Consider the following 21,962-nt stretch of genomic DNA (forward strand, 5'->3'; position numbering starts at 1 on the left):
TAATAAAAACAATAAATTTATTAAATATGTACAACACAGTTTAATTACTGTGTGCCTTAGAAATTTCATTTCTACATAAACAATCCGTTACACAAAAAATTTACAAGTATATAAACAAGACTCACACCTGTACGTAACCCTCTGGTCCATCTGTGCTATCTCCTACCTGCAAGAGAAATCTAAATTATTATTTTAAATATAAAGTATCTACATCTTTTTGGGTTGTCTGTAACGCAACAAATTACAACTAAAATCGCTTCACAGAAATGGAATAATGCTAGAAACACAATCTTGCAATAAAGTGCATTTCAGGCAACCTTAGCCATCAGTTTTCTTTTTTAAACAGGTTTCCACAGTTCATATGGACTTTTTTTCTGTTCTCTTTTTGGTGATCCTGAAGAGATCTCTTCAGCAGTGGCTTTAGCTGATTTCTGAAGCACTGGCTTTGCTAAAGAATTCTGTAAGAGAACAAATTAAGTCAGTTTAATTAACAAGTCAAACACAGACACTGTACATACTTAACATATGCTTTTTACAAAAATACATGAAATAATTCCATTTAAGATTGAAACTTGAGACACCAATCATATGCAAAGTGTGGACCTCGTTTGTAACTTGATTCCATTCAACTGTTAGGCCAACAAACTACCAAGTAAAATCAGACATGCAGGGCATATTACAGTAGTGAGGTGTTAAAATAGTTTGCAATTTTGTTTAAGAGTCTCATGCTCTACCGACTGAGCTAGCCAGGCATCTGCAACGATTTTGTTTCTTAAGCCCTTAGAGCTGATTTTAAAATATTCTGATTATGGGATATTGAGATTTTCTTTTTAAGTATTTCAATAATTTAAAAAGTATAAAGGGACTGTAATATAGAAGGAGCCTATTAAACTGATCACTTGTAAAAGTGGCACCAAAAAAAGTTAATTCTATTTATAAAGTGGCTTAGCAGGCCCCCAATTATCACCAAAAGACAAAAACAATGAGCCAACAAAAATTAAAGCCCACATAATGTACACACATTCAAAGTCTACTTTTTTAGTCAATACTTACATTAGAGCTAAAAGCTATGCTTTTTTGCTGGGAAGTCTTTTCATTGGGAGTTTTAGTTCCATCTTCTGTTAGCTTTTGCAACAGCTAGACAGGTAAGAGAAAATTTATTTTTTAAAAACCGTAACTTTGGTTTACAGTACTGTATACAAAGCAGCCCAATTATATATAAATTTGGTTGTACAGACACAAATCAAGTTGGAGCTAACCATATAGTTAACTGTCTAAACAACACTGTACTCTGTTGAGCACAAAATTGGCCTAATAGGCCTGATTAAGACACTCTACCCCATAAAGCAGTGTTCTATTCCCCAATAAAGTAACTGACAGTAAAATTATACCAGGTAATAAATAGTTTCAAAGAACTAAGGCATTTGCCAGTTGGGCATCTAATCATCTGAAAAGAACAACTGAAGTAAGATCGTCTTTGTCTACTACTAATACGTAAGCATATCTACATCTGGGTCTGAATGATAGGTTCATCTAGACATCTTTCCTCTTTTAACTGATTCTAACAATTCCTAACTACCTTAAACCTTCAAAGCTATGGATTTTATGCTTTGGGTTTCACATAACTTTAAAAGCACAGTGCAATTTGCCAATGCACATCCAGCACACTTCTGGAGAATTGTGAAACTTATCTGCAAGTGAAGCAGGCCTCTTCTTCTGTAATCTCTCAAACCATCTGGAATATATTGCATTTATTATGAAAGAGACATCTATATCACAGATGCCCCACCATTACAAAGTGTACTTTTGTTTAAAAATTGTCTTTAATATCTTTTCCAAATAGTACCTATCCCAAATTCTAGCATGCACATGGATCTACCAACAAAAAAACTAAGCTTTCAGTGTGTGAACATAAACTTCAAATTAGTTAAACATCTGATGCTTAATGCCCATGTATCAATTACCAACAGATTTTCTTCATCAATGTCTGGAGACCACATTCATGATTTCTATAAGACAGAAATAAAGCAGATAAACTATACTGTATGTTGAATACAGAATTTGAGGGAACAAAATGCTGCAAATGCAAGCTACAGATACTCTGTATAGTTAGAAAAATTTGATAACTACACAAAAATCACCAAGGTACCAGCTACAATCATGAAAGTAATTGTGTCAATTGAAAATAAATTTCATTAATCTCCCATTTTTATGGGAGACCATGTCTAGTACCATCAGATCTGCTATTTTGATTTTCACAAATGTTTGACTAGCCTTTCCAAGTAGTCGTCTAAGGTAAATCAAATAAAAATGGCTAATCAGCTCTTTCTGGCAGTAGCTTTCTGAAGATTTTGTCTGGATAATCCTTGAATACTTACCTCCAACTTTGCACCATTATTTGTTACAGCTGTCCCACGGCTTGTTTCTTTAGATACAAGAACAGTTCTGAGACTAGGAGGCAATTCAAAGTTGGTTGTTCCTAAGGCTTTTGCTGCATTGGCTTTTGCTATTTCTAACAGCTCCATTCGATCTACAAAAGAAACACAAGATATTCATTAATCCTGTACTATCTCCCCAAAAGGACTCAGGAATCACAAAATAAGCTCGTGTTTTATTTAGAATAGCAAAAGAAAGATGTTTACCCTTCTTTCTGTTCCATGATCTTATCCAGTATACCACAATACTGGATAAAATACTGCAACAAAATCCTTTTTAGTAATACAATGTTAATTTTTTTAAAAGCAGTGTTTTGATTCTCTTCTTCCCGTTCAATAGTCATCTTAGCAGAGCTTAAGGCTAGTCAACAAGTCACTTAACATTTAGAAGACTCCACTAAGAACTGCCAGCCACCAGGAGAAAAAGTTACCTCCACCCTGAGCCATCTAACACCTACAGCTTAATCCCAAAGGGGGAAGAAATGGTGTCCATGTGAACACTGGGTGTCAACTACAGTGCAGTGTTAACTATTAGTTTTAAGTCCTCCCTTTCCTCCCAAAATATTGAAATTTCAGGCACCAAACAAAACAAAAACATTGTAACTACACAGCAACTTTGGTTCCCTCGCCGGCTCATACTACCGCCACACGCATAAAAAGGTGCCCAAGGAGAAGTCACCTGCGCCTCGACCCCAAACGCTCACCTTTTTCACTTAAGCGAAATGGGGTTGGGCTCCGTGACCGCGTCCTGGATCTCCCGCGCCCACTCCTGTGCTCCTCCGGGTACACCGTGCGACCAAAGCCGTAGTAGCGTCGGCCCCGCGTTACGGCGTAGGCCCTTCGGGAATACGACCGTCCCCGAGAGCGGGACCGGCTGCGGGATCGGTCTGGCGAGGGAGAGCGGTAGTACCTCCGCGAGGAAGGGTAGTGCCTCTCCCAGTACCCGCGGCGGCTGCGGGATGGCGAGCGGCTCCGCGAGTACGACCGCGAGTAGCGCCTGTACTTCCTCTGGTGGCGCCTTCGGGAACGAGACCTGGACCTCCCGGACCTGCTCCGGCGCCGGGGCCGGCTCCGACTCCTGGACGACCACTGACTGGAGACGCCGGAACTGGATCGCGAGCTTCTCGAGTGGCTCCGCGTCACGGAGGACAGCCGGCTGGACCGGCCCGACGTCGACCGGGCCTCCTGCGGCGACCCCGGCCACATGTCGTTCACGTAGTTGGACATAACGGACTCCGGTGTGGCGCTTCCTTGTTTTGGAGGCTCCTTCCGGAACAGTCTGTTCCTAAGAACAAACAAGTGGGGGAGGGGAATGAAGTTCCGGAAGCCGCGCGGGAGAAGGCGGGGAAGCCCGGGGAAAGGAACGAGCCTCGCCTGATCCTAGTGCTGCCGACGCCAGACGCCGAGCTTTCCGCCCCACCGGCCCCACTTTGTTCGCCACACAGGGCCCCGCACTTTCCCTGCCACCCACGCTGAGGTTTCCGCGGGTCCGACCCCGTCACCAGAATATTTACCACAGGTCGCCGACGCCTCACTTATGACGAAGAGAAAGGCCCAACGGACGCCTTCCTCCACAGCTGAGGACGAAGCGGGGCTTTGGGGCAGCTACTCTCCAGCAGCAATGTCACACACGACACCTCCGACGTCCCGACGCGGAATGAGCTGGGCGTCGGCCGACGCATCGAAAGTACCAGAAGCTGAAGTACGGAGTATGCGCAGAAGCGGTGGTGCAATGGGCGTGGCCTCCTCTCCCTGCCCCCACGCCCCGCCCCTGGCCTCCCGCAAAGGCCTCCTGGAGGCCCTTGTACGACCCAGCCTTTGGCGGGAAGTGTGTGGAGGGGGCTGGGGGAGGAGGGAAGGTGGTGCTGCTCCATCCGGGTATTTGGCGGCCCGTGGTGGCTTTGTTTTGGAACCCTAGGGTGAGGAGATCCTGCGCGGAGTGACGCCGGGATCCAGAACTCTCTACCCAGCTAATGCTGACTGCGTCGTTGCCTCCACCTCTGGGAAGCTGCAGGCCGGGCTGTGTCTCCCTGGACGTTTCCTGGCCACTGCCTCCGGACCAGGGTCAGGCCGGCCGCGGGGTGGGGGGCGACCGCTTCCGGATCCTTCCCGGCGTCACAGGATTCCTGAAAATGCAATATTAACTTAGAAAAGCTTTTTACTTCCATGTTTTGTCTAGTCAGTGTAAGATAGGTAGAGAAAGAATGCAAAGACACCCTTAGGTGACCTTTAATCAAAGGGGTCGATGATGTCCGAGATATCATTCTGAGTTCACTGTGCTTCATGTTGGGGATTAAACAACCGTGACTATTTCCAAGGATTTATAAACAGGATACATTCCAAACATACTTGTTGCTAATTAAAGCATGACAATTCCCTTGAAATCACTTTTTATTGAATCAACTAACCATCTGTGGGGAGAGTGAGAGTCAGTCATTACATTGCAATCAAGGGTGGCATTTTTACAAAAGCCACTTTACTTGGAGATACAAACTCATTTTTCTCTTGTTCACCTTCACCCCCACATTCCCAAAAATACACAGAAGTGGAGGGAATAAAAAACCTTATCATGGAATCCACCCACCGGTGTTAGCAGTCTTGCTTGGCACTGTCCACAGTATCATCCACTTCTCTGAGGAAAACATGATGGAAATAAGTGAAGAAATGTTTCTTTAGAAACAAAGTGCTATCACAAGTAAACTGAGAAGACAGTGCCCATCTGCCAGGAATTTTTTCTGAAAGTTCTCATGAAGCTGTGTAAATGGACCGAAAAATAAAATGAGTTTCAGATTTGACAAGTGTAAAAATGGTGTGTTGGGGGAAATAATGTGAAATTATATAAAATGATGCAATCTTGCTTGAGCTCTTGGTATGAATAAGGAAAAAGTGGTAGGAATCTGTAGATAGATTATAGTATGAGTCAAATATGTGCCTCAAATATGGTGACTAGAAAAAGTACTGAAAACACAACAGGAAACGTTATTTTGCTCTCGTGCAGAATACTGGTGTTTTTTTGTCTCCAGAATATGTGCAATCTACTTGAGTTAAAGTCTACAAGGGATGTCAGTGATCCCTTGTTTTTCTAAACAGTACAGTCTTCTCTGAGCATCTATCCACTCGCCCAATTCCAAATCATCATTAAAGCATCTTGCACAGAATTTGTAGGCTAATTTAGGCAGAAATGACATCTTTACAATACCACATCTTCCCATCCAAGAATGTGACACTTTTCTCTAAATTTTTTTATGTCCTTCACTGTGGTAGGCAGATTAATAGCCCCCAAAGGTGTCCATACCCTAATTCCCAGAACCTGAGATTATGTTACCTTAAAAAACAAAAGGAATTTTACAGTGACTAAAATTAAGGAACTTGGGATGAGATTATCCTGATTGGGTAGGCCCAATCTAATCACAAAAGACACTCAAAGCATGAGAATTCCTTGCCCTGTTGCTGCCTTTGAAATGTTGGGAGCTTTCTGCAAAGACCTGAGAGAGCCGGCTAGGAGCTAAGGATGGCTCCCAGGTGACAATCACAAAGAAAATATCTCAGTCCTCATAGAACTGAAACACCTGGTTGAGCAAGTTGTTGTTGATTCTCCCCTAGGCCTCCAAGAAGAGTCCAGTCCATCTGGCATCCCTGCTGACTCCTTGACTTTAGCCCAGTAAGACTTCTCACCTACAGAACTGTAAGATAATAGATTTGGGTTGATGTAAGCCACTAAGTTTGCGGTTATTTGTTACTGAAGCAATAGGAAACTAATACATTCACTAAAATTTTATAGCTTTTATCATTCACATCTTACACTTGCTAGGTGTATTCTGAAATATTTTGATGGTATTTGTGGATTGTGAATAGGATCCTTCTTGTTATATGCTCACGTGGTTTTATGTGTTTTATATGCACAACACCTAGCTGAATTTTACACCCAATATGAAAGATTTTTTTCATTTGATAGGTAAATTCAATCCATTTACATTCATTGGAGTAACTACAATGTTGTACAATGTTGATCTTATCTCTTCCATTGGTGTCTATTATTTGTTTTACTTTGCTTTCTTCACTTTTTCTGTTTTATTTTGCCAGCCTGATCAAGTATCTCTTTTTCACTCCCTCCCACTATTCATTTAGAGGTTCTGCAATGATTCATCATGCCAATAATCGCTTAATGGTTATCTCTTTCTCTCTACCAAACATATTTAAACCTGTTCCTTCCCCATCGCCTGTATCTCCTTCCACAAATATTTATAGAGTGTTTATTATATTAGATTCTGTTGGGTAGATCAAGAAAAGTGTTTTAGTCCTTTTCTCTACACGCATCTCGTGAGTCCACCCCCTTGAATAGTACTTTGTGGCACATTGGATTACCTTCATTTGCTGACCTCAATCCACCAGGCTAGTTTAGAGACATGACCTCTTGGGAAGCTTTGCTTAGATATCATACCTTATAACATTTGCAGCTTTTCTAGGAACTAAAGTCACATGCTGCTTTAAGTACTGGTACTTTTACTGTTACATGATTAAGTCTCAAAAATGTAATCACTGGGTTAAAGGATCTGTGTGAGTTAATATATTGCCATATTGCTGTCTAAAAAGGTTGTATCAACAATGTAGGAGAAAGCCTTTCTGATCACCTAAACTGGTTCATTCCCCATTAAAGTTAGTCCTATTTTCCTGTGCCTCATATTTTCAACATTTATCTCAATTGTAGTAATTAAATTTTATTTCAATTAAAAATTAATTCATTTTGTAATGTATCATTTTCCTGCTAGGATATAAATTACATAGGATAGGCATTGTTTTGTTGTACCTTAGCATTCCTGAGAGTGCATTGCATATGCTAGGCACTCAGATGTGTTTACGGAATAAACAAATGAAAATAGTGAGACAGGTTAGTTAGAATGTTGTTAGGTAGACAGGGAAGTCCCAGGACAAAGGTATAAGAATGTGCCTTGAGGTTAATAAATTATCTCATAATTCTCTTATAGCCAAAGGAGCAGATCTGATAGATAGGAATGGGTTGTTAATCCCTTTAGGGTGGGCAAACAGGACAAACCTGATAGACGAATGCCATTAGAAGGCGCCAGCCCCATTCTCCAAGCAGGCAAGGGAAGATATAAAAACCAGAGCTTTTGTCCCATGTTGGGCAACCCAGTCGGGACCCCGTCTCATTCCAAGAGCTGTGACTCTTTACTCTTCACTTTTAATAAACTATCCTCTTGTACAACTCCTCACCTCTCCTTGGTCCGTGCTTCCATTCTTCGGTTTCATGGGACACCATCCCAGCACAAAGAAAATACTCTACATCAATGGAATCTGAAACAAGTCTTGAAGGACAGGCAAAGGGAAAGGAAAGAAGATTTTAGAGAAGAACAAAGGCCTTAGCAAAATCCTAGACATATAAATGCCCATTTTACAATTTGGGGACGGACAGAAAACCAGCTTGGCTACAGCAAAGAGTTTGGGGTGGGGAATTTTGGAAGACAAAGCTGGATACATAGAGCCGGGGCAGACTGTGGTGAGCCACGAATGTAATTATCTGCTTATCAAGGAGCAAGGTCCTACCTAGTTTGTCAGTAATATGAATCTACCTTTCAAAAGCTGACTGGATACACGGACATGGTAGATAGCTTTACTTAACTGAATTCGAGGGAAGAGAACACTTGCTGGACTTGGGGTGTGGGGCTAAAAAAATAATAATACTTTTCCTTCCACTTTCTAAGCTCTTCTAGCTGGGCTAATAATCAAATTAACAGAGGCGGAGTAACAGGAGAACTCGGGGAATTCACATAAGCATGAAAATTCCAAAGACTGTGAGGTAAAATTGGGTACATATATTATGTTGTTACTTTCAACAAAGGAGAAAAGGCAGGTAGGGGTCTGAGATTTCAAAGGAAGTAGGCAATTTACAGGTCGTTGAGGAAGAGCAGTACATGGCAAGTAAATTTCTGCTAGGCAACCCAGAAACAACAGACGCAGGAGTAATCTAGTAAACAGGCCCCAGCTTGAGGCCCTCCCATCCATCACACTCAATTCAAATTAGGCTGCTAAAGCGAACATCCTAACATTTCCTTCCTGATGTAGGTCTTTCCATCTGAATCTCTTAGGCAGGAAAGGGGGGTGGGTCAAAGTTTATTTCTGAGTCTTTTCTTTTCCTTTCCTTTTCTTTTTTTTTTAAAGGATCTCACTGTGACCTGTACAGAGATCAAACTGGCAACCTTGGTGTTGTTAGCATCACGTGCTAACCAACTGAGCTAACCAGCCACCCCATTTCTGAGTCTTTTCTTAATAACCAGCTAAAAAATCAATATTCCAACGTCAAAACTTTTGGTCTTTTTCAGGGGAATAGTGCTCAAAAGGCATTCAACTTTAACATATGCTCTTCTTAAACAGACACCTAAAACAGTCAACTATACTACAAAAAAAGCATAATCTCACACCTTATTATGCATTATAGAATACAGTGATAGAATACTGCCCAAAATGAACACCTTAAGCTTCCTTTTACAACTTCCAGAATCCTTTGTTATGAGGACAAATTTATTTACTGAAGAAAAATTAAACTCTTTAGTTTTCCTTGACATTCTGCTAAAAAGATTTTCATTAAAAGCACAGGAAACAAGGGCATAAGTGACACTGACAAGAGTGGTTACTGGGAATGGCAACCAGATTGGAGTTGGCTTAAGAGAAAAAAATAGGAGAGAAGGGGTTCCAGATGGAGACATAGGAAGACCTTGAACTCATCTCCTCCCATGGACACACCAAATCTACAGCTACATATAGATCATTTCCCTCTGAAAAAGATCTGAAGACTAGATGAACTGCTCTTGTAGGACAAAAGAACAGAACCACCTAGAGAGGAGTAGGAGAGGCAGAGACATGCTCTTGCCAAAATACCCATCCTCAGGTGCAAGGAGACACAATAGAGAGGGATCTCACCAGTCCTGTGCTTCTCCAGGAGGAGCCATGGGTTTGTGCCCCACATCAGGGACCCCAACCCTTGGGATCTGCACCAGAGAGATGAGCTCTCAAAAGGTCTGTCTTAGAAAACCAATGGGGCTGATATCCAATGGGCCCAAAGGGCTATAGGGAACCGAGATTCTCCTTTTAAAGGGCTGGCATATGGTCTCACCATCTGGGCCCCAGTGCAAAAGCAGAAGTTTGAAAAGTGCCTAGACCATACCTGAAGGAGATTCATTTACTAACCTTAAAGCATCTGCTGCAGGGGTAGGGGAAAGCTGAAACTCTGCAGGAGGCGCTGGCCAAGGTTATTTTCACACTCCACCTGCCCTATGAGGGGGTGGGGAAAGCTTGGACACATGGCACCCTCCCACTGCCTTGCTAGGACAGGGGGGTGGTGGGGATGGGGTGAGGGGGTGGCAGTGCTCATGGCACTGTCCTGCATCCTTGCTGAAACCAGAAATCAGGGAAGTTGGGACACTGTTCAGCTCACCAGCTGGGGCCTGTAAGCTCCATTCATCACAGCATTCTCCTGCTCCCTCCCTAAAGCCTGTGAATGCAGCCAGCCCAAACAAGACATTTGCATCCCATGCGTGCACATGGTTAACGCATTTTCTTGACACCTTGCTAAAGACTGTGAGCATCCCTCAACCCCTACACTCTCCAGCTGCCTCGCTAAAACCAGCGGGAGCGGGAAGCGGGCAATCCACATAGGGGATGCCCATTTATCACCTTTTTAGTTAGGAATTTTTATGTTCAGATCATCCTATGTGGCTAATTTCGATCTCTGGGTTTGTAGGGTCTGCTACGCTGGCCTCCCCTGAGCTTCTCAGGTTTAGTATGTGGCCCCTCTTTCATCCACAATACCTTCCAGAAAGGAGCTCATACACTCATCTGAGCCCTGATTTTTGTAACTGTCACCCAAGGGACACCTCCAAATCTCCTGGCCTAGAGACCAGCAGGGTTTATGATTGTGTGCACACAGGACTGCATATATATTTGCATACTTTAAAAGCTGCTGTTTAAGGGTCTGGCTGATCAGCTTGAAACTGGTGCTAAATGAAGATTCTTCCCCTTGGAACACTGACAGGTCTTTGCACACCTTCAACAATAGGGACCTATTAAGAATATATCAAAAAAATATATATATATCAGGCTATTTAGAAAATCACAAAGGTTGGAGAGACAACCAAGAGCTGGGCAAGTTTAAATGGTAAGTTCCATCACCTACAAAAGGTCACTCCATCAAGACTAGGACAGATAGCTGTTTCACCCAATACATAGAAACAAATACAGTCAAGCAAAATGAGGAAATATAGAAATATGTTCCAAATGAAAGAAGAGAAAACCTCATAAAAATACCTTAATGATACAGAGATAAGTAATCTACATGGTAAAGAATTCAAAATAATGATCGTAAATATGCTCACCAAACTCTGGAGAAGAATAGATAGAATGAGAACTTCAACAAAGACAGAAAATATTAAAAAATACCAAACAGAAATCACAGCACTGAAGAATACAATAACTAAACTGAAAATTATACTAGAGGGGTTCAAGAAATAAATGGGAAAAGAGACTCTCAGGATAGATTTAGGTAAATTAGAGGAGTTTTAAAATTGAGATTTTTATACATTATACTGTATAAAATGTTCTACAATATTCATTATAATGTTATAATGTTCTACAATATTATAATGTTCTACATTATAATGTTCTACAATATTCAGTGGTTTTTAGTATACTCACAAGGTGGTAAAACTATTACCACTAATTTCAGAACTTTTTCATCACTTCAAAAAGAAACCCCCTACCCATTAGCAATTATACCTCTTTCCCTTCACTCCTTCACCCTCACAACAACTAATCTACTTTTGGTCTCTATAGATTTGCATATTAAGGACATTTCAGATAAAAGGATTCATACAATGTGGTCTTTTGTGTCTGGCTTCTTTCACTTAGCAAGTTTTCAAGGTTCATCCATGTTGTAGCATGTATCCGTACATCATTCCTTTTCATGACTGAATAATATTTCATTGTATGGATATGCAACATTTGTTTATCCATTCATTGATTTATGGACATTTGGGTTCTTTTCACTTTTTGACTATTATGAACAATGTTGTTATGAACATCTATGTAGAAGTTTTTGTGTGAACATGTCTTCAATTCTCTTGGGTACATACCTAGAAGTGGAATTGCTAGGTCATTTGATAACTCTATGTTTTACTTTTTGCATAATTACCAAATAGTTTTCCATAGTGGTTGCACCATTTTACATTCCTGTCAGCAATGTATGAAGGTTCCAATTTCTCTACATCCTCATCAATACTTTCCTTAAAATTTTTTTTCTTTAAAAAAAATAAATTATAGTCATCCTGATGGATATGAATTTAAAAGAGTTGTGGAGATGATTGTACAATGTGAATATACTTAATACCACAGAACTATACACTTAAAAGTGGTTAAAATGAGAAATTTTGTTATGTATATTTCAGTACAATAAAAAGAGGTTTGCCATTTTTACGTCAATTTTTTTTGTTCACAAGGTTTAGAATTAGGTGACTTGCTCAAGTCACACTACTATTAAGTGGCAGAACTTATATTTGAACCCAAATTTGACTGCCTCCAAAGCCCATTTCTTAACCATCTGCTTTATTGTTCCTCCATCAGTGTCCTTGGAACCCTTCTTCCTCTTGCATTTTATGTATATTCCATGGTCTTACCTCCTCTAGAAAGCTTTTCTCATGTGATTCTATCCTGCTTTTAGGTCCTAAGATTACTAGCTCATATTTACTCCTTCAACAAATACCCATGAGCATTTTCTAGGTACCAGGAACTATGCTAATACCTTTTCCATACTTGTGTAATTCTCATCACAGGCCTGGGAAAGAGGTATTGCTATCAACCTGAGAAACTGCAGCCTAGAGGTTAAACCATATGTTCAATATTACAGACATAGGTGGTGCCCAAGCCAGGCATTAAACTCGGGTGTAGCTCTAAAGCCAAAGGTTTCAATGATTTTCTTTGTTCACTGGAGACAAGATTATTATTTTTATTATTTCTTGAATTGTGTGTACTACAAGGGAAAGTTCACGCCTCATATTGTTAATAGTTTGAGTCACCCTCATTCTCTAATGGTCTATACCTATATTTTATTATATATTCTTCTGGTCATTGATTTTTCTGCTTATGTCTTTTCTCTCCCATAAGATCTGAGCTCTGCATGGGTTTTTTTTTTTTTTAACTTGTGTACCCTGGCATTGGAAGCTAGAAAAAAACTTGAGTGTTCTTTTCTGAGCCCTGCCCTCTTCAAATATAACATTACTTTTGGGTACCACTGTTGATGTCATTGGGATGGATGGTCATGCAGTTGCTATTACCGACAGTTGCATAGCAATAGTAGACATGGGCAGTTGATCATTGAGTTCTTCCAGCTGTCTCATCCTGATGGATATCATTTCATGTATGAGTGGCTGCTGAAAGGCATTTAAATCTCTTGAAAGAATACAACACACTAGGGAGGCTAATATGATGACTATGAAGAGAATAATAGCCAAGGACTGAAAAATTCCCCAGAGCAGAAATTCCCAGGAGCCAAGATTTAACTAAACAAATAAATCGACAGATGAAGTGGCACCTATTTAATGAAAGATTCACATATGATCTTTAAGATCCTTTCATTTGGGGTAACAGTTCCTGATTTATTAACATAGAAACATTTTTCACCAGTTGCAACATATGTACCTCCTTATTGGGCAGTTAAGGTGTCTAAGACTCGTCTATTTTGCAAGACTACTGAAACAAGGTGAGAAACCTTAGTTGTAAGGCTTGGAGGGAATTAGCTGTGTCATTGAAGCTTTTTTCTAAATTTATATATAATAGCTTTTTCTAATTTACAGACACCAATATGAGGAATTAATGCTGTGATAAATGAGTGGAATCCAGTATTACGTGCAGTAAGAGTGTTGATGCTTCATGGATATCACTTATGAGCTGTTATCTTATGAATAAGTGAACCAAGATTGGTGGTTTCACTTGCAGAGATAGTTTTTTCTCCTGTATCTGAATATTGGGAGTTAATAGTCCTAATCCACAATGACAGTTCCAGTTTGGGGAAGTTCCAGAGATAGGGTGGTGTTGCCTTGAAAATAAAGTACCATTGCCCTTAGGGACAGAGTTAAATTTTGATGTTCTTGGTTTGGGCAATTTGTACATTGGATACCTTGGATTTTTTCAAGAACCATGAGTAAGCAGTGCTTCCAATTACTGAATTTAGGAAGCAGAGTTTGCTGTGGGATTGAAGATTAAAAAACATCCAGTTGGGGAAATTTTATTGGGGTCACAGTATTGGTAAAGTAGGACCTGGTATGGCTTTGTTGAGAAAGTCTAATCCAAACAGTTTCATTACACAATTGAGGAGTGATAAATCCCAGAGAGACCACTGGTTTGATTACTAAAAATACAAAGGGAAAATTTTTCTTTTTTTTGAGGAATGAGTAGGAAATATTGGGAGGCCTCGTTAGGTAGGCATTGGGGATGTGTCCATATCCCATAGAGTTGACAGGAAACTGTTTGTTAGCAGGATATAACTTTAAGAACATATCAGGTTCTTCATCGATCTGGGTAAATATCCAACATTTTATTCGATTAGTCACAGATGCTGTTTTTTTGTACAGAGTCCATTAAGGAGTGTTTACACTCAACAGTAGTAAAGCTTAATATAATTCTTAATAACAGAAGCATGTTAATTTTGGCACCAGTGGTCTTGTTCCACCAACTTGGGAAAGATATTTAAGAAATGTGGTTGTGTACTTTTGGGGATATCCTTTTTCCTGGATATCCTTAATTTTAAGTTAGCTGTGGGTCGATATGTCCAAGAGTCCAAAGGAGCTTTTTTGTTGTTGTTTAATGGCATGAACCCACGGTTCCACACTCTGTAATTTTGACTGCTGAGAGATTAAAAAGGATCCTTTCTATAAAGGTTTAAGTGCAGTTTTCATTGATGTATTTTCCAGAACACCGTCACTAGGTTACAATGTGTGGGGTACAAAATCCTCATCAGGTGGAGGGTCTCTAAAGTCCTCTTTGGCGTGTTTGAAGTAAGCTTTTGTATACTGCAGTAGAGCCTTTCCATATTGGGTAATGTCAGAGTTCGCAAGAGCTGGATGAACTTGGGGTTCTACCATTAAGGGCATGGGTCGCTCAGTAATGATTTCATAAGGCGTCAGCTTGTTTTCCAAAAGTTGTTGATTTTATTTTCATAAGAGCTAAAGGAAAAACTTTAGACCAAGGTAACCCAGAGGTCTCAGTTAATTTTACCAATTTTAATTTCAGAATGCGACTGGTACATTCAACCTTTCCTGAAGATTGAGGATAGGGACCTTGATAGTGTCATCATGTTTGAATAACCTTGTTTAGTTGTTTTGTAACCTGTCCAGTAAAGTGAATCTATCACTTGAAATTAAGTTTGGGATTCCCCAAAGTGGAAAAACATTTCCTAATAATTTCTTTGCTACAGTGGTGGCATCAGCTTTCCAATATGAAAAAGTTTCTACCCATCTAGAAAATAGACATACTATTGTTAAGTACATATGATAGCCCATAGAAGGAGGCAAATGAATGAAATCCAACTGCCAATGTTCAAATGGTCCAGATGGTGGAGGAGCAGTTCCTGAAGCCACTTTAATGGACTTATCTGGGTTATGTAATTGGCAGATTAATTATTGATTTAGATGTTTCTCACTATCCTAGAACAGTTACTCCAATAGTTTTTCATAATTTGAGTCATTATGAAATTATGTCACATGGTGAATAGTCATATGGAATGCTTATAAAAGTGGTAATTTGAGGAATTTGGGAAGCACCAGGCAGCCATCCAGCACCTCCCAGTCTTCTTTTTTTTAAAAAAGATTTTTATTGGGGAAGGGGAACAGGACGTTATCGGGGAACAGTGTGTATTTCCAGGACTTTTTTCCAAGTCAAGTTGTTTTCCTTTCAATCTTAGTTGTGGAGGGTGCAGCTCAGCTCCAGGTCCAGCTGCCATAAGTTGCAGGGGGCACAGCCCACCATCCCTTGCAGGAGTCAAGGAATCAAACCGGCAACCTTGTGGTTGAGAGCCCGCACTCCAACCAACTAAGCCATCTGGCCACCCTATAAGTAAAATGTTGTACATCAGATCTCTAGAAGTTTTTTATCTTGCATAACTGAAATTTTATACACAATTGAAAAGCAACATCCTCCTTCCCCTGAACCCAAGTTCCTGGAAACCACCGTTTGCTTTCTGTTTCTATGAGTTTGATGACTTTGGATACCTCATACAATTGGAATCATTAGTATTTGTTCTTCTATGACTGACTTAGCATAATGTCCTCAAGATTCATCCATGATATGAATGAATCGCATCCTTGTTGCATATGACGGGATTTCCATCTTTTTAAAGACTGAGTAATATTCCATTGTATGTATATGCCACATTTTCTTTGTCCATTCATCCACTAATGGACATTTAGGTTGCTTTCTCATCTTAGCTATTGTGCATAGTGCTGCAATAAACATGGGAGTGCAAATCTCTCTTCAATATCCTGATTTCAATTCTTTTGGATAAATACACAGAAGTAGGGCTGCTGGATCATAAAGTAATTCTATTTTTAATTTTTTGAGGAACCTCCATACTGTTTCCCATGGCAGCTGCACCATTTTACATTTTCACAAACAGTGCACAAGATTACAATATCTCCACATCTTTGCCAACACTTGTAATATTTTTGCTTGTTTGTTTTTGACAGTGGTCATCCTAACAGGTGTGAGATGACATCTCATTATGGTTTTGTTTACATTTCCTGATAATTGGTGATACTTTTCATACACCTATTGGCCATTGGTATGTCTTCTGTGGAAAATGTAAAGACATTTCTTATATTTATTAAAAATCACAATGGCATGTTTCTTCCAGTCTTATGATACAGTAGAAAATTTTTACTTTGTGTTCCCTTTTCCAATAATATTTCTCTGAACTGACTGCAGCCTTTAGGATATCCTCCTTTTCTTTTATATAGTGGTAAAACTGAAGACAATCAAATGTAAAGTTCTCTTTGACTTGCAGCTGTGCTCTTATCAAGTCCACATTACACTGATTCCTGGTGTCAGTCCAATGTGGTGACACTAATCTAAATATCCTCTCAACAAAAACATTTGAGCATGGAAAACTTAGGATTTTTGCTTATTAGCAACAGCAGGTTTTTAGACTTGTAGGAATTTGTTTCCAGCTCTCCAAAGATGTCCATCCATTTTTTATCTATAGGCTTGTTCTGGTAGACCAGTTGTTTGTCAATCAGGTCCTTTGCATCTATAAATTCATCACAGAGGTTATCTATGTCTAAAATGTCCATCATTTTTAAACATTCTGAAGCACACAGGAGGCCATCGTTAGTTAAACCGTTCTTTCTCAGGGAAAATGGTTTTAAAGCACAAAAGTAATTTGAATTGGTAAAATCAAAATTGGATTCCAAAAAAGTTATAGTTCTAGCAAAGAAATTCAGAAAGTCCTGTTTAACTTGGGTGCCTTTTTTCTGGTGACAGTTTTTTCAGTTCTAAGAGCAGTCTTCTTTCCAAAAACTGAATCATTTTTTTGCTGGGTGAGTTTTTGTCTCAACTTAACACATGATATCAAATAACTCAGGTGCAGACAGTTTATCTTTTTCTAGGCTCCTTATATGGCCTTTTCGAAGATCATCAAGCAGCTCTGGAGAAACAGCATATAAATTTCTGTTGTACTGTAATCCTTTTCTCCATTCTCATCCTCAATGTATTTCCAAATTAGAGAAAGACATTCTTCTTTTCCCACACTTTGAAAATAGGATTTTAGGGCAGGCCAACATTTTAACATTTTTTCTATGGCTGGCAACAATGATAGCCCCCTGTATGCGTATGTCTAAGGAGTCTATCTCCTTCCATTTCTACAAATTCAAAAATCTCATTAAGCACTTCTGTATGTTTTTTGTTTTGTTTTGTTTTTAAAGATTTTATTGAGGTAGGGGTACAGGACTTTATTGGGGAACAGTGTACTTCCAGGACTTTTTTTCCAAGTCAAGTTGTCCTTTCAGTCTCAGTTGTGGAGGGCGCAGCTCAGCTCCTGATCCAGTTGCCGTTGCTAGTTGCTAGTTGCAGGAGGCACTGCCCACCATCCCTTGCGGGACTCGAGGAATCCAACCAGCAACCTTGTGGTTGAGAGCCCACTGGCCCTTGTGGGAATCAAACAGGCAGCCTTCGGAGTTAGGAGCACAGAGCTCCAACGGCCTGAGCCACTGGGCCAGCCCCACTCCTGCATGTTTTGAAGAAACTGAAAAGTAACCAAAAACTTTCACTATGAAAGCCTCAATGTCACCGAAAAGCAAATCACACCACTTTTTAGGAGTCTTGTGTACAAGGTGTACAGGACATTTAGCACGTAAGATCTTTTCATTTTCTTTGGTAAGAAGTTTATAGACTGAATGGAATTTGCTAAAATTTACATCTGTACTATCTGCTGAATATGCAGATAGGTGTGCAAAGTCTAGTTTGTACTTGGACAGGATATCAACGATTTTGTTTTATGTTTTCTGAGGTTTTATTAAAATCTTCATAGAAATCAAGAAGACGATTTGAAACTCCATTTTTCAAATCAAAGTACCTAGGAGCTGGGGGGGAATACTTTTATATTGCCATGATTGAACGTATCACTTGTTATACTGTTGAAATCATGATCATTGGTAAGATCTGACAGAATCAGCTCTACACTGTAAGGGACCAACATATCCGTAATCAAAATTTCCCCTTTTGTTTGTCCACAGGACATTTTAGTTGCAACCTCTGAATCAGGAAATGTAATTTTACTCAGTCTCATAGAGCAATCAAGGGAGCGATATGATAATGCATGTTCATTTGTGTGGTATGCCCAAGCTAATTCAGCGGCTACTATTTTTGACTGAGTATTTTGGGGAGACAATAACATTCTGAATTGATTCAAAAGCACTTGTTGGGCGGACGGGTGGCTCAGTTGGTTACAGCGCAAGCTCTGGGCAACGGGGCTGCCGGTTTGGCGAGCTGCGCCCTCCGCAACTAGAATGAAGTCAATGAGCTGCCCCTCGGCTCCCTGGTGGCCAGATGGTTCAGTTGGTTGGAGCACGGTCTCTCAACCACAAGGCTGCCAGTAGCAAGGGATGGTGGGCTGCGCCCCCTGCAACTAACAGCAACTGGACCTGGAGCTGAGCTGCACCCTCCACAACTAAGACTGAAAGGACAACAACTTGACTTGGAAAAGTCCCGGAAGTACACAAACTGTTCCCCAATAAAGTGCTGTTCCCCTTCCCCAATAAAATCTTAAAAAAAAAAAAAAAAAAGTACTTGTTTGTCTCATCCCAGACTTATGGGAATCAGTCTTCATATGTATTTTCACATCCCCTTCTCCACCATGCCCAACCCCAAATTCTTTTCTGCATACTGTACAGTATGCTCTGTTTGGATTATTTACCTCCCTGATCCAGTTGTATGTGTTCTTCCATCTGTCATTAAAATAACACAGCCGTTTAGTCTTCATTTTTGTTATTGACTGGGTCATGCTGGCGTTGGTATCGTATTCACTCTCATTTTCATTATCTGAACTCTTAGAGAACATGGTCACAATATTCACAGTTAAAATTAAACTCATACTATCTCCATACAAAGCAGATAATTGGATTGTTAAACACTCATGATTAGAACTTAAGTTACTCTGAGAGAATGCTACAATGGATCCATTACTGTGAACCACAAATCATGGTGGCCAGTATTAGTGGTCAACAGAAGGCAGACAATCACTATATTGTCATTATAAATGGTATTGTCTACAGCCTCTTTATTGGAGGCCATAATATGGGTTTTGTATCCTTCCCCCTACAGTCTTTGGCACTCATTGCTGAAAACCAGGACTTTTTTTGCCCAGGAATGGTTTGCTGGAACATGAGATTCTCAGGGACAGTCTCAAACTGGAATGGTTGGTCACCAAAAATTAAGTTCATTACTGTCCCATTTTCATGAGAGAGAGCATATCTAGTATTTTCAGATCTGCTATTTTGATTTTAGCAATTATATTTAGCTAGACTTTCTGAGAATAGTCTAAGGTAAATCAAATAAAAAACGGTTAACCAGATCTTTCTGCAGTTTCTCTGGAGGTTTTGTTTGGATAAATCTGGCTTACCTCAACTTTTGCAGTATTTGGTACAGCTGTACCAGTTTCTTTCTTTAGCTACAGGAACAGTTCTGAGACTAGCTAGCAAGTCAAGGTAGGCTATTCCTAAAGATTTAGCTGTGCTGGCTTTTGCTATTTCTAACAGTTCCATTTTATCTACAAAGAACAAAAGAAAAACATTTATTAATTCTACAGCTTATTCCAAAAAGGCTAAGATTGAAGCAATATGAAGATACGCACTTATGTTTATAAAATACTTGACTATCATGTTAGTGCAAGTAAATGTAAAAAGGCTAGAGACAGAAAACAAAAAATACCATTCTTCCCACAGTCATTCGTTGACTTATTAAGTGCTGAAGGCAAGATTTGTTAAAGGCTGCTCAGAGCTGGTAAACTAATGTTAAGTCATTAACAAACATTAACAAGGTTCCATTAAGAATTGCCTGAAAAATAAATAAATAAATAAATAAATAAATAATAAATAAATAAATAATAAAAGAATTGCCTGCACTAGATTCCTCTACCCTGAGCCATTTAATTGTCACAATTAATCTTTAATCCTGAGGAGTAAGAATGATGTCCATTTAAAAATGGGCTATGGATTGTATTGTCCCATTTTGTTCACTAGTCAGTTAATGCCCCCCCAAATCCAAAGTTACAGAGATTTCATGCATCAAAGGAAATCAAAGGAATTTAAGGACCCAACAACCTTGGTTCCCTTAGGTGACTCATATACTGTCTCCCTAGATGTAAAAAAAGGTGAACTTGTGTGCCTCGCCCCCACTCTGGTTCAAGCCGTTGTTTCTCAGTCTAGTTGTGTAGGACACAGCTCCGCGGCCCATGCTGGTGTTATGAGCCTTGCGCGCTCCCCCACCCCCCACGCCCAGTCAGTCCCTCGCCAGTCATCGGTTGGCCGCTCACAGCTGCTCACAAGCCGCTCAGGGCAGCTCTCCTCGGCTGCTGGCCGCTCACAATGGCTGCCGCTGGCTCACGGTGGCCAGCCGCTGACAGCAGCCCAGCTCCAGGGAGCTCTGTTGCTCACAATCTTAGCTCTACAGGGCGCAGCTCACTGACCCTTGTGGGAATCGAACCAGTCACCTCAGCATTAGGAGCAGGGTGCTCAAACCACCTGAGTCACCGGCAGGCCCTCGCGTGCCTTTCTTAAGGACAAATGGCCGACCCACCCCCCTTTTTTTACTTAAGTGAATCCAGGTTCTGTTCCGTGACCTCTTCCTGGATCTCTCCCTCCAACTATTGTGTTCTTTTGGGTATACCAAACGGTTAGAGCTGTACTGTCACCCCTCCACGTGATCACGTAAGCCCTTCTGTAAGATGACCTTCTTCAACAGCTGGACCGGCTGCAGGTTAGCGACCTGCTCCCCGAGTTAAGACCATGAGCAGCGCCTGGACTTTGTCTGGTGGCGCCTTCTGGAACGAGATCCCCTCCGATTCCCGGACAACATAGACTGAGAGATTCTGGGAGGGGGGACGAAACGGCCACAAGGTGTTCACGTGGGTAAGACATCGTTGCTTCCGGCTTTTGAAGAGTCACTTCCCAAAACCCTGGTTATCTCATAAACAGCGGTTCTTACCAGGACCATTTTGCCAGGGGAGAGGATACCTGGCAGTCTGTAGACATTTCTGATTGTCTCAACTGAGGGAATGACACCAGCATCGAAAGAGTAAGTTGGGGGATGCAGATAAACATCCTACAGTGCACAGGACAGCCCCCCATAAACAAAATGTCAGTAGTGCCTAGGCTGAGAAACCTTGCCTTAAAGGGAAAAAGTTCAAATCCCACAAGTGGGTGACGGCGCTGGGATTAGGGACGCACAGTATCCCGCACACAGAACCAGGACGTCCCCACCTCCTGGGAGTGACTTAAAAAATATGGTCACAATATTCACAAAGTTATATTTAAAGTTAAATTCACAAAATTTCATACTCTGATTTGAGCAGCTCCTCTTGGAGGCGGAGCTACGGCAAGGGCGGGGCCAGGCTCTGAGAAAACAAACAAGACTTAAAAGCCGTGGTTAGTTCTGCGAGCCGCCAACCTGCACCCACCTTTTGCACCACGTGGAACCGGGCACTTTTCCTGTCACCCACACCTGAGATACCTGCGAGACCGATCCCAGCACTAGAAAATTTACCACCTCACTCAAGACGGATACAAATGCCCAACAGACGCCTTCCTTTCGAAAGTTTAGGACCAGCGACTTCTCACACCCACCCTTGAGAGGTGTACTCGAACTATCACCTCCGAAGTCCAGCAGCGAACTCAGCGCAGCGGGAAGCCCCCGCAGCTGGCAACCGGAGCATGCGCAGAGACTTTGGCGCGGTGGGCGTGGCTCCTTCTGGCCCTC

The 21,962-nt window shown here is 40.9% G+C and overlaps 1 protein-coding gene and 1 long non-coding RNA gene across 3 annotated transcripts; both read right to left on the minus strand.

The window, feature by feature from the left end:
* RSRP1 (arginine and serine rich protein 1) lies at positions 1-4,152 on the minus strand. Its single transcript, XM_033113505.1, has 5 exons — positions 3,950-4,152; positions 3,140-3,720; positions 2,379-2,530; positions 1,054-1,137; positions 1-458 (listed from the first exon to the last, which is right to left on the minus strand). Exons 2-5 carry the CDS (start codon positions 3,660-3,662, stop codon positions 339-341), a joined length of 879 nt encoding a protein of 292 aa, XP_032969396.1. The 5' UTR covers positions 3,663-3,720; positions 3,950-4,152; the 3' UTR covers positions 1-338.
* An 11,351-nt stretch (positions 4,153-15,503) lies between these two features.
* LOC117026630 (uncharacterized) lies at positions 15,504-21,807 on the minus strand. 2 transcript variants are annotated; one of them, XR_004423797.1, is made up of 4 exons: positions 21,664-21,807; positions 19,609-19,755; positions 18,904-19,035; positions 15,504-15,545 (listed from the first exon to the last, which is right to left on the minus strand). It is a non-coding gene; the product is annotated as an uncharacterized LOC117026630 (long non-coding RNA). The 2 variants fall into 2 exon arrangements; XR_004423798.1 differs by lacking the exon at positions 15,504-15,545 and adding an exon at positions 17,678-17,733.
* Between the last annotated feature and the right edge of the window lie 155 nt (positions 21,808-21,962).

This window comes from Rhinolophus ferrumequinum, chromosome 9 (assembly GCF_004115265.2).
Source record: "Rhinolophus ferrumequinum isolate MPI-CBG mRhiFer1 chromosome 9, mRhiFer1_v1.p, whole genome shotgun sequence".
Classification (NCBI taxonomy): domain Eukaryota; kingdom Metazoa; phylum Chordata; class Mammalia; order Chiroptera; family Rhinolophidae; genus Rhinolophus; species Rhinolophus ferrumequinum.